Below are 22952 nucleotides of genomic sequence, written 5' to 3'. Positions count from 1 at the left end.
GACTATTTGCTATTCTGAATAAAAAAGCTGTGACAGAGGCAAGTAAGAAAATGATAATATTGTAGGATTATATCCATCATTCTCTTTCTGAAATTCTGTAACAATTCTTTTGGATTCTTTGCTTTCCTTTCCTCCTCACAAAGAAGAAAAAGTCTGCATAACTCAAAACTTTGAAACATAGGGTCCCACCGTTGTATTTTTACTGGCTGCATGTACTTTTACTGAATTACCAACATCTTAAAGTATTTCATATTTTACCAAGAGATTTCATAAAAATAACAAACTGACTGGTCATTTACTTAACTTCTAATATATACTCAACCAAACTGTCTTTGAAGACAGTTCCAAACCCCTGCAGGCAGTGGCTACAAAACAAGAAAGTAAATGCATTTATTTCTACAGGATTTCAAAACAGATTGCCCAGAGAGGCTGTGGATTCTCCTTCTCTGGAGGTACTGAACACCTGCCTGGGCAGGATCCTGTGCAACCTGCTCTAGGTGAGCCCTGCTTTGGCCTGGGGCTTGAACAGATGATCTCCAGCAGTGCCCTCCAACCCCAGCTGTTCTGTGATCCATACATAAGAGCGCGGTTAAACCACATCTTTGAGAGCAACTTCACAACTTTTGGCTTACTTTAAAAAAGAATATTTTGTTGTTGTTGTTGTTTATTGTCCTATTTATTGCATTATGTTTCTCACAGAGTTTTCACAGGAGCAAATCTGCTATGTCAAAAAAATAATTTGGAATTTATAGACTGAAAACCTTAATGGAGTTCAGCTAAGAAACAGCTTTTGTTTTGCATCCCAGCTCAAGGGATGCAACTCTGCTCACACCATCTTCCGTGGAAGGTGCTTAAGATACTGTAAGACCAAGTCCTAGATTTGAGTAAGTTCTGAAGGGCAAGCTGTCCCTGCCAAATAATTTTTAGCCAATTCTGAAACACCAAGGAACTCCCCTGAGTGAAAAAACAGTCAAAACATAACGTCAGTGAACGGGAAATACAAGGCATATGCCAAATAGTTTCACATAAATATCAAAAAGGAAATGAAAATACTGTTATAGAATTAAATTAAACTTGTAGAAAAAAGCTTGTATTGGTCAACATAATCTATAGAAAACAGGTCAAACCAACACGACTTTGTTACCTGAAATGGCAAGTTTGTAATGATATAGACATATATTCCTGTGGAGCATGACTTCTAAAAATAGACAAATACTCAGTTCCACATGCATGAAATATTTGCTTGCTTGATACTGGAAACACAAAGGATTGGGTATTCCCAGTGAAATCAACCTTAAGTGAGCAGTGAGTGCAGCATCTCTGAAAACATCTCTGTTTCAGTGATATTCAGTGCTCTGATATTTGGAAAGTTTCAAAAAGAAACAGAAAAGCAGACATGACTGTAATCCACAAAATAACTTAGGACTTCAAATGAGAAGAGACACATAATGAGAATCAATAGTCGGAATTTGATTTGGACAAAACTGAAATGTGGAATGTTTAGAAGTAGTTGATTTTTTTAAACAACTACAGCCTGAATTGTCAGTTTAGTTTCTTTAGGTTCCCAGGATTTTTTTTTTTAAATTAAGAAACCATTGGACAATTGCTTTATTTGCATTGGCTTTTAAGGATGAGTAAAACGCAATTCCAAACCCTTCAATATTCAAACCACTTCCAATAAACAAGAATACATTTCTGTGGAACCCTTAAACAAGCCATCAGAATTACACAGTTGCAGTTTCCAAGTAAGATCAAAAGCATGTTTCACAAACTTGTATTTATGGGAATAAAACCACTTGTATTTCAGAATGTTCATGTGCAAAAATTACCTTTATCTCTGCTATTTTTGATTTCCTCTGCCAATCCCACACAGTAAGCATGTGCTCGTTAGAGTCATCAATTACACACAAATGAGTACCAGAATCCTAAAGGAAAAAGCAAAAAAAAGAAGTACTGGCAAAGTACTGACAAACCGGGCAGGGCAGAGGCATTTAAAAAATCCACAAAGGTAGAAATATAAATTAACAAAGTCCTTTTAAAGTAATTACAACCTCAATAAATATAGGGAATTTTTCTTTTTTTCTTTCTTAAAAACAGACATAAATTTTTGTATAATCTCATTAAAAATGATCATGCTTCAAATAACACTCTAGGAAAGCTTTAAAAGTATCTTACCAAGTCTTTACTCTGGTTTTGTTTATTTTTACGCTGGGTTTTTTGTTTGTGTTTTTTTTTCTTGTTTGCAATTTCACACTGACAGCAAAGAGATTTCTTTTGCTATTCTTATAAATATTTTGCTTTTCCTCAGGTCTCAGAGGACAGACACGCAGCTCCACTTGTGTTTTTTTCCCTAAATGCCACCATCACATACACACAACTACATTATCAGATTCTGTAAGCATAGTTTTTTCCTTATGGATCATAAAGCACCAGCAGTTTCATCATGTAGTTGGTAAAACTGCAGCCAAAGTAACACTTTCTGAACAAAACAGTGCTTACAGAGGAGGTAGAGCAGCATCTTCAGTATTAAATGACTGAAACCACTTATTTTGAACAACTTTACAACAAAATGGTAACTATATGGCTACATGCAATTAAAGGAACAGAGGAAAAAAAATCTTAAAACCATACTTATTCCCAGCAATGCACACTTGCACAAACCAGCTGTTTCAAGGACATTTGTAGAAAGATTTGGAGGAGATTTTAATCATCATAAAGTTGATTCTTGCACTTAATTCTCTAACAAATTATGAAAATAGAAGTGGCTACAGCTATTATTCCCAAGCACTATTCTGAGCAGTAATATGCAAATATACATGTGAATTATTAGGTGGGAAGGAATCCTGAAGACAGCATTGGCACTGTACACAACTCTTGGAGGGGTTAATAAATCCTGTGGTAAAAAACATAGGTCTAGATATTGCACACAAACTGTTTCAGTCCAGTGAGCAATCATGTGAGACTGTAATAAGAAATCTAATTCAGTTATCTGCAAAACAGAATCAATAAAAGCTAAAATCCAGTCCCCAAAAAATTCCCTGCTTTTAAAATGATGGAATGCACTCTTACTCACACTGAAAAAGACCTCTATCCAAGTATGTAAATTTCATTGGTTTGTTGGAGTGACAGGAATACCAGCACTCCTTGCACATTATTTACTGAAACACACAATGTACTATATCTAACATAGCAACATTTCAATGCTATGAAATTTCTTTCGATTGCTTTCTTTCTTCCAAACGCTAAGTGAAACTGCAGCAAGAGAGTGCAGGAATTTCTTTTCAACAGGTCACCCAGAGACACTGCTGAGTTTCCATTCTGGGAGGTTCCCAGAAGCCAGCTGGACCACAGCCTGAGCAGCCTGCTCTGACAGAACCTGCTGTAAGCAGGACAGTGCATGAGGTGATCTCCAGACATCCCTTCCCACCTCAGCTGTCCTCTAAATCTCTTCCTCTATTAGCAAAATACTGCAGACATTGTTTGTCTGCATTTTCCATTTTTTACTTATATTAATTCCTCTTGATGGAATGCAAGACTCCAGCTTGGGTTTTCAGGAGGTCTGATATGTCTCAGTCTTTTGGCAAAAATGCAGTAGCAGCTTCAAGATTAAAATATGCCCACATTTAAAAACAAACAAACAACAAACAAAACAAAACAAACCCAACTCATTTCCAAATTTGAAATGAGAACTTTCTGAATGCCAAGCAGTGCATCTCCATGTACTCCATGTGCTACCAATTTTTCCTGATAAATTCTATGGGTCTGGTAACAAAGACCTCTATTTATTTTCTGTGTAAAAGAAGAGGCAAAAAGTGAACAAGCTATTCCTTGGGAAAAAAACCAGTACAAGATAATGTGAAGTTTTGGTTTTTTTTAAATTTCCTGTTGGTGGACAAAAACCTACTCCAGCTGTGAAAGCAAAAAAGTTAACCCTCCTATCAGAACTGACTAAATTTTGTCATCACAAACCTCACAAACAAATTTGTTTTTAACATCAAAATAAAAAAGACCCAACAAAACCAAACCACCAAACCCAGTGTGGACTTCGATTTCTACTTAAGGGTTTGTTTTGCCTGCTATTTATTTATCGTGCTGTTTGGTTTTACATGTGCCATTTCCTGTTTTCCCAGCTGTCAGCTGCTTTTAGAAAGTATACAGAAACTTTAGTGACACACTTTTGGTACTGAAAGAGATCACAACAAGAGAAACTTCAGAGGTTTCCTCCCCGTTTCCACAGGAGGTGCTGTGGAATGGCACGGTGCCCATCTTACCGCTTTGGAGAAATCCAAGCAGCCCACGCCGCGCTCAAAGGTGCCGAGGCCGATCACCTGCAGCGTGGCCAGGCTCACCGAGTCCCACACTCTGACATGGGGCTGCAGGGGCTGCGTGGGAAGCAACAGCACAGACAGGTCACAGCAGGGAAACACAGGCTGCTGCCTGCACCACAGACTGCAGGGTAAAGGCAGGGTAATGACCTGTGCTGGTCATGCTGCTGGGCACTACCCTCAAAGCCTAAAGGGGACAGCCAAGGCAATGCTGTTCCTTCTGTCTGGGCTACCCTTGAGGCAGCAAAATGGCTTTTAGTAGTTGTGGAAATACTTTAACCAATTCAAGGAAGTGAACAAATAATGGAAGAGTCATCTTGCATTTGAGACCCCAGACTAGTAATATTATGCAACAACTGAAAATAATAATCAAATCTGGGCTTATATAAATAAATTAGGAAATAAAGAAAAGAAACAAACACTGGTGCACTGAGCCTTTTAACCACCACCAATCATTCAATGAAAATGTCCATGTTTATACTACCACTTCATACAACCAGTATCCCACACTAGCTTAGAAACAATCACAAACTAACAGCATTCACCACTGAAAGTGACAAATCTTTGTACTGATGGAAAAACAAACCAACCAACTCTAACAAGATTCAGAAAATGCTTAGTGGAAATCCTGTATACAAAACCCCCCACATAAACTTCTTACAAAATATAAAAAATTAAGTTGAAGACCTGAAAAAGAGTTATATTTAACAGGCTTCTACACTTTACAGCATCTGTCCTTTTTTCCCCCCTCTGTCTATAACTTCATGAAAATAATCCAATTATTCAAATTCTGACAGAATTATGCTAAGAGGTGGAGAGCAGCATTTAAATATACTTGCTGTCAAATGAGCAAGTTTATAGAAAAGTTAGGCATACTTTTCATGAATTCTCAAAGTTGGTTTCCTCTTCCATGAAGCCTTAAGACTGTACTGACCCACAGAAATGGGGATTTGCTCTCCCTTGGGAGAACACATATTGAAAGTAATACAACAGAAATGATGTGGCCTTATAAATCAATTACAAGCTTCATGTCTGCTTGCAGATATGGGACTTTATGAGCTCCTGCTCTTTTTAATGTATGGTTGAGTGTTTCTGTCACTGTCTTTTACTAGAGATACAGGCCTTTACCTGAGAAACTCAAAATACCTCAGTAAATGAAGTGCTTAATATAAACTGCAGACAGAAGGTGATGATTAAAAAACCCCAAACCACTTTTTCCTGATTTTCAAAACAAGATACTACTGCTCAACAGCTCTATTACTTACCCTTCCATCTTTATCCACTCCAGCTAACTGTCCTGTTGCAATTCTAATTTTGTCTGGATGAACTGCAAGACTAAGACAGACAGAAATATGACTTGCTTTTGCTGTCATACGTCTTCAAAACTGAGAGGTGTTTTGTAAATTTTTTATTTGTTTCTCAACAAAAGCCCATGAAGACACTTATGATCCTAAATCCCACTTCTAAGGAGACAACTTGAACGTTTCTCACCAGATATTTCATTCCACACTGTACTGACCAGGAGTGCCAGAAAAGCCACCTCCACACGTGCCCTGACACACCTCAGGTTTGCACTACCCTGGGAGACCACAATCTACATGGTCTGTAGTGAACCTCCTACACATAGTTATGTGCCATAGTTATAAACACTACAGTGTATTTTATGCCTGAACCTAGAGATGTCATGAACCTGGGGGAAAAAAGGCAGAAAAGTTGGCTGAGGGCTTGCCTATGCACCCAGGAGTCAAGGATTACCACCACTTGAAATGAGTTACTGATGTAATTGTACTAAAGCAGTGTCGTGCACCACTAGTGGAAGTAAAAACGTGTCCTTGCATATCACATTTTGCTTTGAAGCTCATGTGACAAAACAGATTTTAGAGAATACATCCTCTCAGTCCTTGGGTTTTTTTGATTTATATTCTTAATTGCTTTCTCTGTAAAACTACAAGGGGGAAGAAAGCCATTGAAAGATTAAAGGGGGCCAGGGCAAACCTGAAGATGTCATAATGACAGATACCAAAAAAATTTACAAACTGAATTTACAAAAAAATTCAGTTCAATTTTCTGAATGAAAGTGAAGAACACAAACTGGCAGCATTCCTCCCTCAGGAATCAATTACACAGACAAGAGAAAAGAGCTTTAGATGTCAAATTTTCTCCAGTCAGGTACTGCACACAGTAGAGTGTTTATGTTCACCATTACATTTTGTGCACTACTCTTCATTCAGACTGACCTAGCAAATTCTGTAACTGCCTGACACAATGAAAATGGCCTCAATTTTAATTCTCTAGGCTTTTTTTTTGCAAACTTCTTTCTGATTTTCCTGACTCTCTTTATACTTGGGTCATGTATCTTTTACAAAATGAGAGTATGACTGCTCATTTTTCAACACGGTTTTCTAGTTCTCCTTTAAGATTGCACTTTTGCCATATTGTCTGTAAACAACTGATTTAGAGTCAGGCTAACAACAATTTTTAATTTCTGGGACAACTATTTGGAACAATTTATGCAAAGATCCTTTCTAGCACTCTTAGATTGTATACATATCCCCCTGTTTTACATGTAAACCAGACATCCTAAGCTAGCATGGACTGCTTTAACAGCATTTGTTTGTGCTGTGTTTACTGCAGTGAAATCTACTGGGACTGATTAAACAGGAAATAACTACAACTACAGCGACATTAATTAGCTTGTACATATAGCAGGGGAGGAAAAGAAATATTTCTGCATTATTACCCACACACTGACATGCAAATGTTGTGTACTAACCATTTAACACAGTCTGTGTGACCCAAGTAGTGCCTCTGGGTTCTCTCCTCGTAGTTAAACAGTACCACCACTGAGGCTATGAAATACACAATTTCTCCGGTAGGAAGGAGGTAAACATTGGCTCGACAGTCTCTTCCACGATACCCATATCTATATTTTTTTTAGTTAAGGATTTCATAGTCACTGAATACAAGAAAAAACCCAATTTTTTTTCCCCTTAAAGGATTCTTGGGGAGCTCTCACATCAGCAAATGCTCTTTAAGGTTTTCCCTCTGGAACTACAGCACAATTTCACTAATACGGTTTAAAAAGAAAACAAAAAACTCCCATACACCTGTACTTCAAGAACCCAAATCCCTCAAGAAATTATGATCACTGATATTAAAAATAAAATATGGTAGAAGTAAAGCAAGAGCAGTATTGTAAAAATTTTCATGTGAATTTCATTAGATAACAGCAGGACTTGCTATTCTAATTTAACATTTTTTTACAGCAGCAGAGTTGTGTATCATCAGGCTGGGCAGCAGATTGTCACTTTCATTTGGCCTGTTAAAACAATTCCTAATGCCCTACATAAAAAGGCAAGCTTCTGCACAGCAGCTGCCAAGTTCAGAAAAGATTTCTTTACACTGTTTTAAGAGTATTTTTTAAACAAACCAAACTTAAAAGGAATTTACACAGTAAAAGATATTCTATCCAAATCTACCCAAAATATATAAAAGGCATGTTTTCTGTAGGAACATGCACAGGTCTTAATGACATTCAGAAGTTTCACACACTGTGAACAAGCCTTGGTTGGCACTGATCAAACGTTATTACAACTCATTATTTCTTTGGAACAGGTGCAGTTCTCCTCCTCTAGACTATTAATGTGGCTGCCTGCCTATATTTCATTTCTCTGGGTCACCAGGAACAATTAACATCATAACTCAGACTTTAACATCTAACTATGTAGCCCCAAAAATATTATTTTCCTGTTATGTCGTGCACTTTAGAGAGCTTTCCACTTCAGTGCCAATTAATACACCTGCAACAGCAAGAAAAAGATGGGAAACGCATTATGCAGCTTTAGTTAAAGGATTCCAGCTTCAGGTCCTGGTTAATAAGGTAAAGAAAAGGAAGTGAAAGGCCCATGTGGAGAAAGCTGGATGGATGAAGATGGCCCTTTCTCATAAATGAAGGCAGGTGCAGTAGTTCAGGTTTGGGAATATCTGAACTGGTATCTCCTAATCTCTATTCTCCATAAAATGGGCCACCTTTATATCAAAAATCGCACTGAACCCCTAAAAATGCCCCACTGCACTACCCCACTACCCTTCCTCTTCTGCAGTGCCACCAGATCAGAGGAACACTTGCAAAACAAAACACATGCTGTAGCTAAACAATAGTTCAAAGAGGGACACTGCATTCAGTTGTCAATTAAACCCCTTTGGAGTGTGGAAAACAAAACAGACTCGTATCTTGCTGCCTTCCCTTAGCAGGGAAGAACACAAAGGCTCCTCTGAAGCAGAGATTATTCACTGGCCTGCTAAGCAAACAATATCCAGAGCAATGCTGGTACAACACAATGCTGAGGGCAGAAAAAAAGGATGCCTCTGCTTCTCCTCCATTACCATTTACTTCTCCACTCAATTCCTCTTTCCTCTTTTAAATGCTGATGGAAGTAAAAGAAACTTCCAGAATGGCCTTTTACAAAAAATAACCAACTAAACTGAACTTTCAAAAGCAATGGGCTACAAACCAATGAAAATATTTTTTCTATCCTGAAGCATTAAGAATGCTATTTTAAATACCTTCTCAGAGGAAAGAGGCAGATTTTGCTCATCTGCTGTACACAATGGGGAATGTATTGATAAGGATTTAGGAAGATTGACATCTTTGAACATTCATCCTAGAAAAGTATTAATGATTTACACAAACATGTCTTTTCAAAGCATAAGTCTTCCATGCTTAGCCAAGCTAGAGCTAAATACTTTAGCACCCACCACTGAGTTCTGACATTCATGAAACTGTGAGAAAAAAAAAAAATTACATTTTCTCAGTACCTTCATTTCTTTTACCCCTCCTACAAAATAAAGTACCAAAGAGTGGCTGCATTTTCTAGAAGCACATCTTGTTACAAACACCTAAATGAACCACCTGTTTTGTAAGACAATTTTTTTTTGCTTTCTTCATTTTCCATTCTAGAGTATCTTGAGTGAACAAAAGAGTTGTTGCTCCACAGCATTTCTTTCCTGCTCCACACATGCAGAACAAAGCAGCATATACAGTGCAACACAATTAATGCAACAAAAGTAATGCAACAATTGACTGTATCTCTTCAGAAAAAGGGGTGACACAACTTTGATGCTTGATTTCCACCGAATTTCAATGTTAATATCATCATTTCAGTGAAACTGATTATTAAATCACGGAAATTATGAAATAGTTGCCTTGATATTGTGGTTATTTCTCACCAATTACAAGGACTGTTTTGTCACAACATTTGATATGTTTAAAAACTTTAAGTTTTCAGGTTTTTTTGTTTGTTTGTTTGAACTGGCTAAAAATAGCTACTGCCCTCAATGAAAAGTGATCTACCGTACACCAGATTTCAGCAGTATATTTACAACTGTCTTCAATTATTCTTAGAAAGAAGTGCACTACTGCTAAAAATAATCTCATAAAACAGAGTCTGAAATACCCTCCTGAAACTGAGCTCCTATACACTGGGAGAAAAAAATCTACAAAGTCACTGTCAAAAGCTGCACTGACTGTGACCTCTGAAGCCACTAAATAAGCCAATTTTGCTATTCCTAGGAATGTCAGATATGCTTTAACCAGTTCTGAAGTGCAGTAGCAAAGACTGCAGTACAAAGCAGGGATACTCAAACTAAATTATTCAACTTAAATGATATCACTCAGGAACCAGACACAGTCAAAAGCTCAGACTCCCCCATGAGCTGCTTTACCTTGCCAAGCAGCTTAGGCATTTCTTAAATGACAATAATCTGCAAGGCAGACAAAAGCTGTATTTCCCTAGTTGAATCTACAGTACAGGGTATCAGGAGTTTAATAAACCTAATGGAAACATCTAAAAAGGAGACCCCCCCCTCCCCCCCAAACCAACCAATAAACCAAAAAAACTCACCCCAACAATCTGCCTGTTGTTCCTTGCAGTTGGTCATAGCTGACCAGCATTTTCCAAAAGAGTAATAACAAAGGAAAACCTAATAATAAAAATCATCCAGAAGACTGGAGAATTATAAGAATTCAAAACAAAACCTATGAATGGAACTATTATTCAACACTCAGCTGAGCTTTCAGGTGACATCAGTAAAATACTGACATTAGTAAAATACTCAGTAAATCATTGTCCCCATGCCTTTTTAATAAGGTATACATGGTTCAGTTTGCCACCATATTTGCAAGATACAGCTACCTTGCAGATTTGTTCCCCTTGCTAAACCTAAGCATAAGGCAGAAGGTCTGCTGCTGCTGCATTTTCCAAGTGAAGAGCAATTTTTCAAGTTCAAATTAATAGAGACCAATATTTAGTCCTCATAAATTTTACTGCCTTTTCCTCATTTTCTTCACCTTTCCATCTAAAAGATACCCTGCACTCATAAATATACTGGTCTGATTTGGGATGACATTTCCCTTAACAGATTCCAAAACATATGGACAGTCTCTTTCAACTAGATTTATTTCACTTTCATTAGACCTCAGCAGCCAACTGGTTTAACCTGAACTTAAGGTTCTTGGACATTAAATGTGTCCACACTGGGATTTGCACCTACTTAACTGAGGGTGTGATTTCATGATCAGTTTTCATCAGTCCAAACTGCTCACTGATGCTGGAAAAGTCGAGCTGATGTTCCTCCAGCATGCCAGTTCCAGTCCTTGCATATTTGTGAGGCTAATCAAACTAATGTATTGGTCCTGCTTGAAAATTAGCTTCACAAAAAGAGATTACATTTCAGCCAGATCACTAACTGACCCAATTCACTCCACAGTCAAGAGTACCAGCATCAGCAACCAAGAGCTGTGATGGTTGGAAAATTGGGTACCACAGTTTTACAAAGCATAAATAAAAGTTCTGTTTTCCTTCCAGTCAGACTTTAATCCAAAACTTTCTTCCTGACATGTGACAGTGTATCATCAATGTTGCTAAAAAATCTCCCTGCTTTCAGCAACCTCAGAGCATCAAACTTCAGATTATTACAACAACTCAAGTGCTGCCTAGACATGTTATTTTACTAAAGTACTAAGAAACTTACTAACACAATAACAGCTTACTGGAAAAATCTGCAGAGATGGGGGAGAGACAGGAAGACCCAAACATGTGCAAAAGCACATCTCTTAAAATTAACCTTATGTCTGATCTAGTAAACTTGGAGAATTTTCATCAGCCACACACCTACTCAGTTCCTCAAATGACAAATTTAGTGCATTTTATACAAAAATAGGTTCCAAGAAATTAACTATTTCACTTTGGAGCTGAAATACAGAAGCAGTGCAAAGGGTGGCTGCTTCTCCAATCCTCACTCCAAAAAAAAGGACACAAACTCATCATCTTCCATAGTTGAAAACTAACTATTCCTGAAGCAAAGCCTACATTAACATAGTGGGATGTAGAGGAGGACATTTTTCAATTTGTGTAACTTTCCAAAAATGCTTTATTTTGCAGTAAATATAAGTCAGTTAATAAATTAGAATTAGTGTCAACAGCAAAACAAATAAAAGAAAAAGTACAGTATTTCCATACCTATGTAGCCTGTCATTTAAAGTTGTACTATACAGGAGTTACAAACCATTTCCATTGTTATGTTAATTTGAACATTTTCCCTCACCTTTTAGTTTTAACCTCTCAACAGAGAAGAGACAAGACTGGATTCTAAAAGGGACAAATGCAAGACAAGACAAAAAGGGAACAGTGAGTAGTTATTGATATTAAGGATACACCCACTCCAGTTTTAACTTTTCAGGAGGCAGCTCCGTCCTAATATCATCATAGTTTTCTACGTCAGAAGGAATGAACATTGTGATTGGTCGGCCTCGCATGAACATCTTGATATATTCTCCCTCTGTTGGAACAAAAAGGCACATTAATCATGTGGCAAGTTTACACAAAAGAATAAGCAGCAATAAGCACAGTAATAAGCACAGAGATGCAAATCACACTGGTTATATAACAATTATTTTTGAAATGTGAGCTTGGTAAAGGCCCAGATTTTATTTTTTTTTAATGGAACATTAAAGGCACATAGAACAAGGGTTAGTTGAATTTTTGATAGAACAGACTGAGCATGTAGGACTTTAGACATGCAAGTTAAGTTATAAAGGCAAAATTCAAAATTCAAATTTGAAACTGAATAAATAATTAGTCACAACATTACAGGATGAGGTATTTCAGGTTGAAAAGGACCTGAGGAGGTGTCTAAGTCCAACCTCTGCCTGGACATGAGGCCCAACTAGGTTCCTCAGGCTTTTGCCTAATGCAGATTTAAAAAACCCCTAGGCTGGAGATGGCACAGCCTCTCCTGGTACCTGACAGCACCTCGGGGGCCCTTTCCATAGAGTTTGGTCCCCACACTGTGCTCCTGCCAGAGACTCTTCTTTTCCATAGACGCAGGACTTGGAATTTGTCTCTGCTTCATTAACGAGGCTCCCACAAGCCCATCTCCCCAGCACAGCCACTGGGCCCCCAGTCTGCTGTCACTGCAAACCTGAGAGCACCCTGTGTCACCCACCTCAGGCCACTGCTAGAGATGATGAGCAGGGCAGGGCCAGAGCAGAATCCTGCAGACTCCCTGTGTCACCTACTGGCCACCAGGTACAGCATGATCCATTAACCACAACCCTCCCAGGCCAGCTCTCCAAGTGGTTCTTTCCCCTGCCCAGCCACCCACCTTTCCAAATCCTAGCGGCCAAGCTAAGGCACGAGGACACCACAGGAAGAAGTGTCAAGAGCTTTGCAGATGAATATAATCAAGAATTATATACCATCACAAACTAATACAGCAACCTGTGTTATTAAGCTTTGTATCCTGAAGAATAAAAGGAAAAAAGCAACAGCTCAGAATGACTCCAGTTAATACTGCTCACAGCTGTGACAAGACACATGTATTTCATCTCTGTGGGAATCTGAGCACTTCGGGAGCCTTTAGGAGTTCCTTTTGAAGGAACGTGAGCTTCCCTACCACCAGGGAAAATTACAGTTCCATTTCAAAAAGCACTGATGACAAATAGCCAAATATTCCCCTAACTTTGCATCAATGAAGTAGTAACTTTTATTGCTCTTCAACTTCACTAGTAATTAATATCCATTTTTAGTAAAAATATTAACCAAACTAACATAATATTCTGCTGTGAATTTGGAACACTGACACTTTTTTATGAGTGAGGGTTTGAAAATCGTAGCAGACACAGGGAACTCAGCATTCAACCCAAAATTTGAATAGTTGAGGAAAAGTGGACTAGAAGAGGAGTTGAGTAGAAGAATAACTGTAAATTAGCAATATGGTATTAAGAAAACTCTAATCACCTTTGACACAACAAACAGTAAGATCTAAAATTAAGATTTTTTCAACAATTACTTTAGCACTTCTTTAAGAAACAAACATGAAACAGACTTCCCTACAATCCTCAAGGAATGCTTGGAAATATTTCCCAAATTAAGCATAAGATTAATACTCAGACTGCATGATTGTGCAATCTATGTCTGGCATTCCCTAAAACATCTGAAATTGAAATTATGAGAAACTCAGACTTATTTCCACAGAATCATAGCTTAACAGATCAAGTCAAACTCAGAGATCTAAAAAGGCAAAAGAAACCAGGTCAATAATTATAACAATTGAAAAATTTAAAACTAACACATACATAAAGGTTTTGTTCTTATTTAGCATATTAATACAATGAAAGTTGAGCCATAGAAGTCCAGTACAAAAGGAGCAAATATGATAAAGATGAAAAACAGTTGTCTCCACTTCTTTCCAAGAAAAAACATGGGTGCTTTGAACAAGAACCCCATGAGTCTCTCCACTGAGAACAGTAGAAAACCTGTCTCAGATAAAGGAAAAAGGAACAAAGAAACTCACTCTCTGGTTGCTAAATTAGACACAACAGTCATCTTACCACATGTGCATTGCTTAACTGCATCACTAAGAAAAGCTAAACATTGGAGCTGTCACTAGTTTGACATAAATGTTTAGATAATTACTCCAATCTAGTACCATGTCTCATTTATCTACCAATATATTTTTTTATAGTATGTATATTCAGAGATAAAATAACACTGGCCAAACCCAAGAGTAATGTATTAACAATGACCTTTCTATTAAAATCTGGCACCAACAGTCTTATAAATTAAAGCCTGAGGGTATTTACAAAAGACCGCTCATTGTTAATCCATAAATTCTTGATTTAACACTGAGCTTGACACTTCTGGTTCCACAAGATCAGTGCAAAGTGACACCACAAATTTAGGATCAAATTTCTCATTGTTGCTTAGAACAGTGGAGACAACCTGCAATTGAAATTCTTATGGATGGAGGCAGTTGCACCTGTTGGACTCTGCAGATGAGAGGCATGAAGAGTCCAAGAGGAATTCAGTCAAGCCGCTGGCAGAAGAGGCTCTCCTGGAGCTTAGGGAAAAGAATATCTACAGGGCATTCAGATACAAATTAGCTCTCTGAAGTTCCCATTAAAGAAAGAACATTTTTTTACCTTTTTAACTAGATGTGTTTACTCAACATTACCTTTGAAGATACATATTTAAAACACTTGTTAGAAGGACACAGGCTAGGTAAAATTTGATTAAGCCTCTCCTTAAAGAAGCAGAAGGATGAGAAAAAGAGACAGCCCATTGAAAGATCTTTTTAGTCTAAGACTGTAAATTTCCTTTTGTTAGAATAACCTGTAGGGCAGATATAATATTAATGTAAAAATCTTTTGAAATACTAGAGAGGATGACAGCTACCAACACCATTCTCAAACAGCAGTTAATTGCCTGAGGCCAAATTCTTGTATTTGCAAGTTAAGACAATCAGTGATTTAACTCTTTCATACTATACTTGCTCAAGTGAACAATCAAGAGCACTAGACTACAACCCTTTCCTGCAGCCTCACTATTTTCCAATACAAAGCAGCATGTCTAGACTTTTATTTCCTTCTAGGGAAAAAAGAGCCTGTCATGTTATGATAGATATGTATGTAAGGATGACAAGGGAGAAAAAGTCAAAACTTCTGAAGACAGTGGGTACCAACAAAAAATCCTTGACAATTCTACCAGCCTGAAAACACTAGGTATGAAAGTAAAAATATTTTGTTCCATATAAAGAGATGTTCAGATCCCACTATCCACTGAGCAGAAGCATCTGGGGAAGGGGATGCTGGGGGATGTGTGTGGAAAGGGCCAGGAGAGCGCATCATGAAGAACCCTTGGCACTTGCCAAGTTAATTAATCTGCAACTGCAGACATCCTATAAATACTTTCAAATATGGATCAAACCCACTGAAAAGCACAGCTGAGGGTCTGCAGGTAGCACACCCAGGTGCCATGGATTACCCACAGCACAGAAAAAGGAACAGCTCAAGTCCAGAATTGCTACAAAAGGTAGCACCGAGCGGCTGCAGCGCCCTGGCTCCAGGGGCCAGCTCTTCACTGGGAACAGCTGTAGCTGCTTTTTGTGCAGCTTTGAGCTCAAATTCACAGCCCTTGCCAAACTCTGCTTGGCTCCACGGTATTTCACCTCTGGCGCCTCAACAATCTCTTTACACAAGTGCCAGGGAACACGGGATCAGCACTCCCAATTTATGCTCCCAGGACTGGCTCAGGCATAGCAGCCCCCTGGGTGTGCTGGACCTAAGCAGACTGCAAGCAGGTCTTGGCTCTCTGTGGGTTCCCCAGAGGTTTGGGGAAATTATTAACTCGGCCCTAAAGATGCAGAAACAATTTGACTAAAATGTGGCCCCAGTCAGCTGAAGTGACACAAAACACTGCTCAGAAGGAGAGACACAAAAAGAGAAGCCAGGACATGGTGAGGGCACATCTAAAGGTAGTCTTGAACACTGCTCAAGCATGTGGCTTTGAAAATTAATGCAAATTAATGTAATGAGTCAGCCTAGTCCAGCCTGACAGTGCCCTCCCAGTGCCCTGTCTCTGCTTGCATTGATGTTTTTTACTCTGCAGAGTACTGCAGCACCTGCTTTGGGAGCAGAGCTTTGGCTGTCACTGAGAGACACAAACACACTGCTGATTTCAGATCAGCATCCAAAAACCTCTTCCTACTAGTTGGGAACTTCTCAATTTCCAGGTGACAATAACACAAGGCCAGGTTGTTTTCTTTCTGTGTGTGTGTGACAGTATGGCTGCTCATTTCAGCACAAGTCTGCCCATCTGCTGTCAGAAAGTGAATTAAGTGAGCATGAAAAGAGTAATCCTCAAAGCCTTCATATTCTGAAAAAATAAAAACATCCAGCTATTTAACTCTCTTTTTCTATGATAAAGGTTTAGTCTGTCTCCACAGCACAACAACATTTACCCTTTATGGTTATGGGTGCATGCAGTACTACACAGGAGAACCTACCATGGTTTTGATGCATTAACACTTTCCACAAGGCCTCTATCTCCATTAGAATTACTTCTGATTCATCCTGGGACTGCATTTGTGTTATCAAAATAAGTGAGTGGTTCAATCTTTGTACAATTAATTGTACAAAATGTTATAGCCCTTTCCCCTACCTGGCAAGCAGCTGTTTATAGCTAGAACATTGCTAGCAATGCCTGCATGAATAATTTATTTATTTTTTTTAATACTACTTCAGCCTGAGGAACATCTAGGTCTTACTGCATTAAAATCTCAGCTTCCAATTCTATCAGTCTGGCCTTCCAGCTTTGGGCCATCAATGAAATTTCAGTGCTTCTACTTTCCAGTGTGAAGTTCACTAGTGTAAACACTAAACCAAATAGGTCCCAGCAGGCTGGAGGTAGATGTTAGCAACCAAAGTATCTACAGCAAGTTCTTTGGAAGTTTACAGCCTGACAAAGAAGAAAGGAATAAATATGTTGGTGAAACAAGGTATTGTTAATGAGAGGGAGCTCCAAAAGCCTGGCTGTCCTGCCAGGAAATGAGTGCATCTTCCCTGACTGCAAGCCAGCACAGATACCTTGCATGCAAGGAATGGCAATCCAGGACTGACTAAAATTATGGACAAATAAAACTTGTAGAATAATAGTGAGCATGAATAAGCTTTTAATCAGGCCTTATTAAAAAAAAATTAGAGAAATAAGAAAAAAGCAGGTCAATAACACTAAAATTCAAATCCCAACAACTTCTATTAATTCACCTTTGGGAGAAAGTTTAAAACCCAGCAAATCAGGGAAAGCAAGCTGGAAGGTAAGGCCAATGAAAAACCCTGCAAGTGATAACAGAGAGCAAAGATATTGCAATTCAAACCATCTGAAAGGCTGAAATTAGTGCTTCCATTAAGCCAGTACAGAAAAACTCAGGCAATGGCACTTAAGAAATTTATTACTTTCCCTGAATCATATTCTTAGGGGAATATGAAAAGCTTGCAAAGGAAAATAATAAAAATAATAGGAAAGGAAGAGAAAAAAAGATCAAAGAAGTCTTTGTAGATTAACTCAGAAGTATCTAGGGCGAAAAGCAATTCAGAAGACATGAAAGCTACTACTCAGATACTTCAGAAATTTGAAGACAGTGAGACTACAAAATCCTCTTATGTTTTCCAAAAAACATGCCGCAAAAAAAAAAAAAATCAAGTAGTTTTGTAGAGGCATGTGAGAAACCTTCACCCTCAATTAATGATTTCTTCAACAAGACTGGACATAATATCACAGAATGTATTTTATATTGCACTATTCCTCATTAGACAAGACACTGAGGTAGCCCCACAAGTCTGTGCTGTAATTAACTGCTCTTCAGCTAGCAAGTGTGTACATAATGGGATGTCTAATGAGCATACAGAAGATTATATACACACACACAAGTTTAGTTTTAAAGGAATTACTACAGTAATTTTGTAAATTATTACTGACTATTTTTCAGTATGTCCAACCCCCTCTAGTTTGAAAGTTCAACATGGGCCGGTGCATTAAAACCCCAGCTCAGTTCTATTTATGTGTAGCAGCACCCTAAAGTGATTTACAAGCAAATGAAAAACCCCAAAAGACTCCAGCTAGCTTGGCCATGCAGAACACTCTAATAATATACAATAAACTACCACATCCAGGGTACATGTATTAATCTGTCGTCACCTTCTAGTTGCTTGAGCACTGAAGCTATGCTTTTTAAAACTACAAATAGCTTCTTTCCCACAAACCTTCTGCTTTCAGGCCTGTGTCCAAGAGCTCTGCAGGACCACTAACCTGAGGGACAAGAGCTCAGAAGCCTGTTTCTAATTTAAACCAGTGCTAACAGCACAGAGACAAATAACCAAATTCAGCCACCAAGCCCAGACCGTTACATTCAGCCTTACAGTGGAATTCCCATGTGCCTGCAGCTCTGCCACCTCTCACCCCAAGCTATCATGTGCCAATGCCTGCTGAACCTGACAGACAGACATGCACTGTTGTTACAGAGCCCTGGTGCAGTGCCAGCCAAACAGTCAAATACAATAGATGAGAGACTTGCCCTGATTTGGAATGATTTTACAGCTTTGCCTTGAAATTTCTTAACAGATCTTTGGTTATTAATTTTACATAATCTGATAAGTGAACTTTGCTTTTTCATTTATTGGATGACATTATGAATCTAGATATTAACAACAGTTACCATTAGCACTGAAACAATTGAAGTTTATTATTAAACTATAGCTTTTTATTTAAAAAAAATCCCAAAAAACAAAGACTGAACAAGGAATACTGGACCCAAACAAGCTCAGTAAGACCCTATCTAAATGCTTCCTGCTTAAATTATAGAATCCTGACTTCACCAAGAATCAGTGATAAAAACTCCCAAGTATACAATTTGGTTTGGTGACAGTATTGATGGTTTTTAATAATATGCACTGTGCCTGAACAAGAGCAAGAAGCCCAGTAATGATAGATGGGGGTCTCCATTTGCTCTCAGTACAGGAGCACCTTCAACAACCATCTGATACAAAATCACTGTCTGATGAGAAAGCAGCCTGAGGTAGCCACTGAATTCTGCACTCTCTGCAGACAGCACACATTGTCAGCAGAGCACATTTTTTCCATTGTGTGCTCCACACTTGCTCTGTCCATGAAGCTAAAACTATAACACTGTTAAACTAACAGAAGAAAAAGTACTGGAAACTAAAAAAGCACAATTTAAAAAAAAAAGGCAACCAAAAAACTTAGGAATGCAGTACATGTTTTTCATTAATTCTTTCACATATGGTTTTTATTGCCATCCAAAAAGTGTCTCTTATTACTTTATAATAAGTGAACAAGTGATTCATATATGGAGCTGCTATCACTGAAAACCAAATTCAAACACACAGTCTCAGGGAAATAAATTACCTTTTATCTCAAAATAAGCCAGGTCTTTAACTTCTGGGTATAAAAATATGAATGCCTTATGATTAATACTTTAAAAAATGTTTCTGCTGAAGTGAGAAGCAAGATGACTTTAATAGGGAATTATAAACACCTGCTGGTAAAGAATTTAAAAGAGTAACTCTAGTCAGGATCTTTTGAAGGCTGTAGTAAGCACCTGTTCATTTCACCCATAGCTTTATTGGATTTTCACAGAATTTTAGTACTGGATTTTACTGTAAAAAGGCTGGTGGTTTACAAGGACCAACAAACAAACTGACCCTATGACCTGCTGCAGCACATAACCAGCAGCCTAAAGCTCAGGACTAACCTCACTTGACATATATGCAATTCAACATAAAGGGATGAAGGCACCGAGGGAACAAAACTGGTACAGAGAAGGTACGAGATGACACTGCAACACTTGTGGCTTTGGCATGGAGATAAAAACCAAGTGGCTGCCCACAAGGCAGCTGCAGGCTGGGGCTCTCCATGCTGCTGCTGCTCCTGGCAGGAGAAGAGAATTGCCTAGGTCCTGCTGACATTTACATGCAGCACTCTCAGGGGAACTCCACACCAAACCAAAGCCAATTCTGACACCACAACTAATGCCTTTCACTGCTGAAGCTCAGCTATGACTCTCACTTGCTCCCCAAGTCTATCACTTTAATGGCTAATACCAACACCAACAGAAACCACAATGAATCTGCAGAGTATCAGAAGACAGATATAATTGCAGTATCTTCTGCTGCTAGAAAAATTACATTCTGAGAGCTAAGCATGCAAAAATGTGCTCAGCTATATTTTGTGGCACTATACCATACCAACATTTTTAAAGCTGGCTTTTATTAGCTGAATCAAAAAAGGAAACAAAGTGATTCCAGGATGTTCAAAGCAACACAAAATTGTCATCTTCCATCCCATTATCCTATGCAAACGCCTTCTGCTAAGAAAATCTGCAATTTCACAGGGATTCCAAACTTATTTTATGTCTGTATAAAGACACTGATGTATTTTTACTGTAGATTTGCTTTGAAGCTTGGCAGTTTGCACACCAGCAGTCTTCCCAAGAGCCTCCTTCACAGAATTTCTAGGTCTAGGAAGCACATGGATGCAATCCTTATGGGAGATGAGTGCTGGGAGCATACACAGTGTTTTACACACAGCTCACTGAAATGAGCAGCTCAGGGGAGCTGCTGTAACTTAATTAACACCGTGCTAGAGACTGCTCACCCCTAGAGGCAAAGGCTGGCAAGCCACAAAGGAGCATTAAAGCAGCTGTAAATTTTTCTGTCCTTGCCTTCCAGATCAGGAAGTTTCTGTACAAACACCAAGAGCAAGGGCAACTCTTCATCCCACTCTATGCAAGACAACACTGCCCAAGTCCACAGGATTACCTCAGAAACATGATGCTAACTGTCTGTGCAACTCTTCAGCTTCCTGACCAGTTGGGTCAAGGTGCAAACTGGACATTGTTTTACTTATGTGGCAATTCCCAAGTACAAAACAGGCTAAAGTCATCTGCCCTGATGGAGAAGTGACCAAGTACTGCTAAGCTGATACTGGGAAGGATGGGTAAACCTGCTGCAACAGCAACCTACACAGGCTTTTTTCTCTGGCAGCAAACACAACATAAAAGCTAACAGTCTCACACACACAGACACACTCTAAAACCTGTCAAAAATACATTCAATTGTCCATATTTAAAACAACAACAACAACAACAAAAACCAAAACAACTTTGAATCCCCTAAATGTATCTGCATTCATGTTAGAGACAGAATTATATTTTGCAACTCCATGTATTTAAAATGGAGCAAATGCATTTTCTATGACAAGACTTTCCCTCCACCTCCCATATGTGTGGGGCCCTGCTATCTGCATCATGTTTCTCTTTGATTCCAGTTAGGCTCAGGACAGACTATGGCATGACACACCTGGGAGGGGCCCATGCATCACATCCTCTGCACAGCAACACAGAAGATAGGGAGCACATTGAGGCCCCTGAAGTTACAGCTACTAGAATGAGAGAACTTCAGGATGGTCCATTTTGGGCAGAACAAGCAGAGTTGTAGGAGCATGTTGTAAGAAAGTAATTAGTAATACTGAAGGTATTTTAGCTACACATAATTTCGTTTTGTGAAAAGCCCTTTTTTACTAGGAAAGGCATTTTTAATATAATAGTTTTAGTCAAAAACTTGCAAAGCTAAATTGCACCTGATCTGGCCAATACTGATTAGCTTTCCTTGTACAGTAGCCAGTGCTGCATATATGCACTGTTCCACAGCTGGAGTTAAGCACCATGGCATAATGAAACATTTCTTCTTTGTTCTTGATAGTTATTCATTTCCCTTTCATACATCCTGTCTCTGAAGATGCTTTTGGTAAGAATCAGTTCAGAATATTTTTATACCTGTAATTTTTCTCTGTGAACTAGAAAAAGGTAAAGCAATTGCATCCAAGTTGCTTTTTGCTTTCATTCCAGCAATTCGTATATTAACTTTCAAAAAGTCTGAGGGCTTTTTTTTCTTTTTTGAAGGAGACCAAAAGCAATCGAAGTGTGAATAATGTAAACTTGCTGACAGCACAGAATCTGAAGACTACAGATTTTTTAATTAGCAGCAAAAAAGCACAACACAAAACCCCTGTACATAGATCTGTTGTGTGCAGCATGCACTTAGTTTCATGCTTTAGTTTTGGAACTGCATGCTTCAGTACAGTTTGCAGGACATTCAAAGCAGAGCAGTTTTGCAACACCAGAAGTGGACTTCTTTTGTTGTCACATCCCATGATGTTCCTTTTCCTGACTGAACAAGCCAGCAGCAGCAGGTAGCCACAGAATGCAAGATTCATTGGTGCAAAGACATACACTTCAGAAGAGACTCATTTTTCATTTCAGGAGACTATTAAAACTTTCAGTCTCTGTTCTTGTTTAATCAGCATTTATATATTGTAATTTTGGCAAGACAGAAAGCTGAGATAAAACAAATCTTTTAGTTGGCAGTTCTTAATACTCTGATATCTTAGGCAACAATGCAAGACTTCTATTTGAACACATATTCCTCTCCAATGAAATTATGTGTGCCATAATTTATTTTAACTATTCCCAAATAGTCCCCCATACAGACTGCAATGTGCATATGCATATAAATTTCCATGAGAAGAGAGTTGCAATATTAAGAGAATGATTAAGAGACTGATGCTCTTTGATGGTGAAAAGCCAAATAAAAGATTTGTGAGAGTGCTAAATTAGAAGAAAGCGACCAAAGGGCATAGCTTAATTCTTACCTTGGCTGTTTTTTTCACGAGTTGACATTTTTGCTAGTTATGGGACAGAAATAAAATATCT

At 38.5% G+C, this 22952-nt stretch overlaps 1 protein-coding gene across 4 annotated transcripts in view; it reads right to left on the bottom strand.

Annotated features, from left to right (window-relative positions):
* EML4 (EMAP like 4) overlaps positions 1 to 22952 on the bottom strand; it is a 147776-nt gene that overhangs the window by 23978 nt on the left and 100846 nt on the right. For all 4 annotated transcript variants that reach the window (XM_071427110.1, XM_071427093.1, XM_071427118.1 and 1 more), the window contains 6 exons: positions 22892 to 22924; positions 12041 to 12164; positions 7099 to 7248; positions 5591 to 5660; positions 4272 to 4382; positions 1830 to 1925 (listed from right to left, as the gene is read on the bottom strand). In XM_071427110.1, the coding sequence (XP_071283211.1) occupies positions 1830 to 1925; positions 4272 to 4382; positions 5591 to 5660; positions 7099 to 7248; positions 12041 to 12164; positions 22892 to 22924 (584 nt within the window). The remainder of the gene's footprint in view (positions 1 to 1829; positions 1926 to 4271; positions 4383 to 5590; positions 5661 to 7098; positions 7249 to 12040; positions 12165 to 22891; positions 22925 to 22952) is intronic.

Source organism: Agelaius tricolor, unplaced genomic scaffold (assembly GCF_023055355.1).
Source record: "Agelaius tricolor isolate 1412-34295 unplaced genomic scaffold, bAgeTri1.0.p SCAF_1, whole genome shotgun sequence".
Lineage (NCBI taxonomy): Eukaryota > Metazoa > Chordata > Aves > Passeriformes > Icteridae > Agelaius > Agelaius tricolor.
Note: the sequence above shows the minus strand (reverse complement) of the source record. Positions and strands in the feature narration are given on the sequence as shown.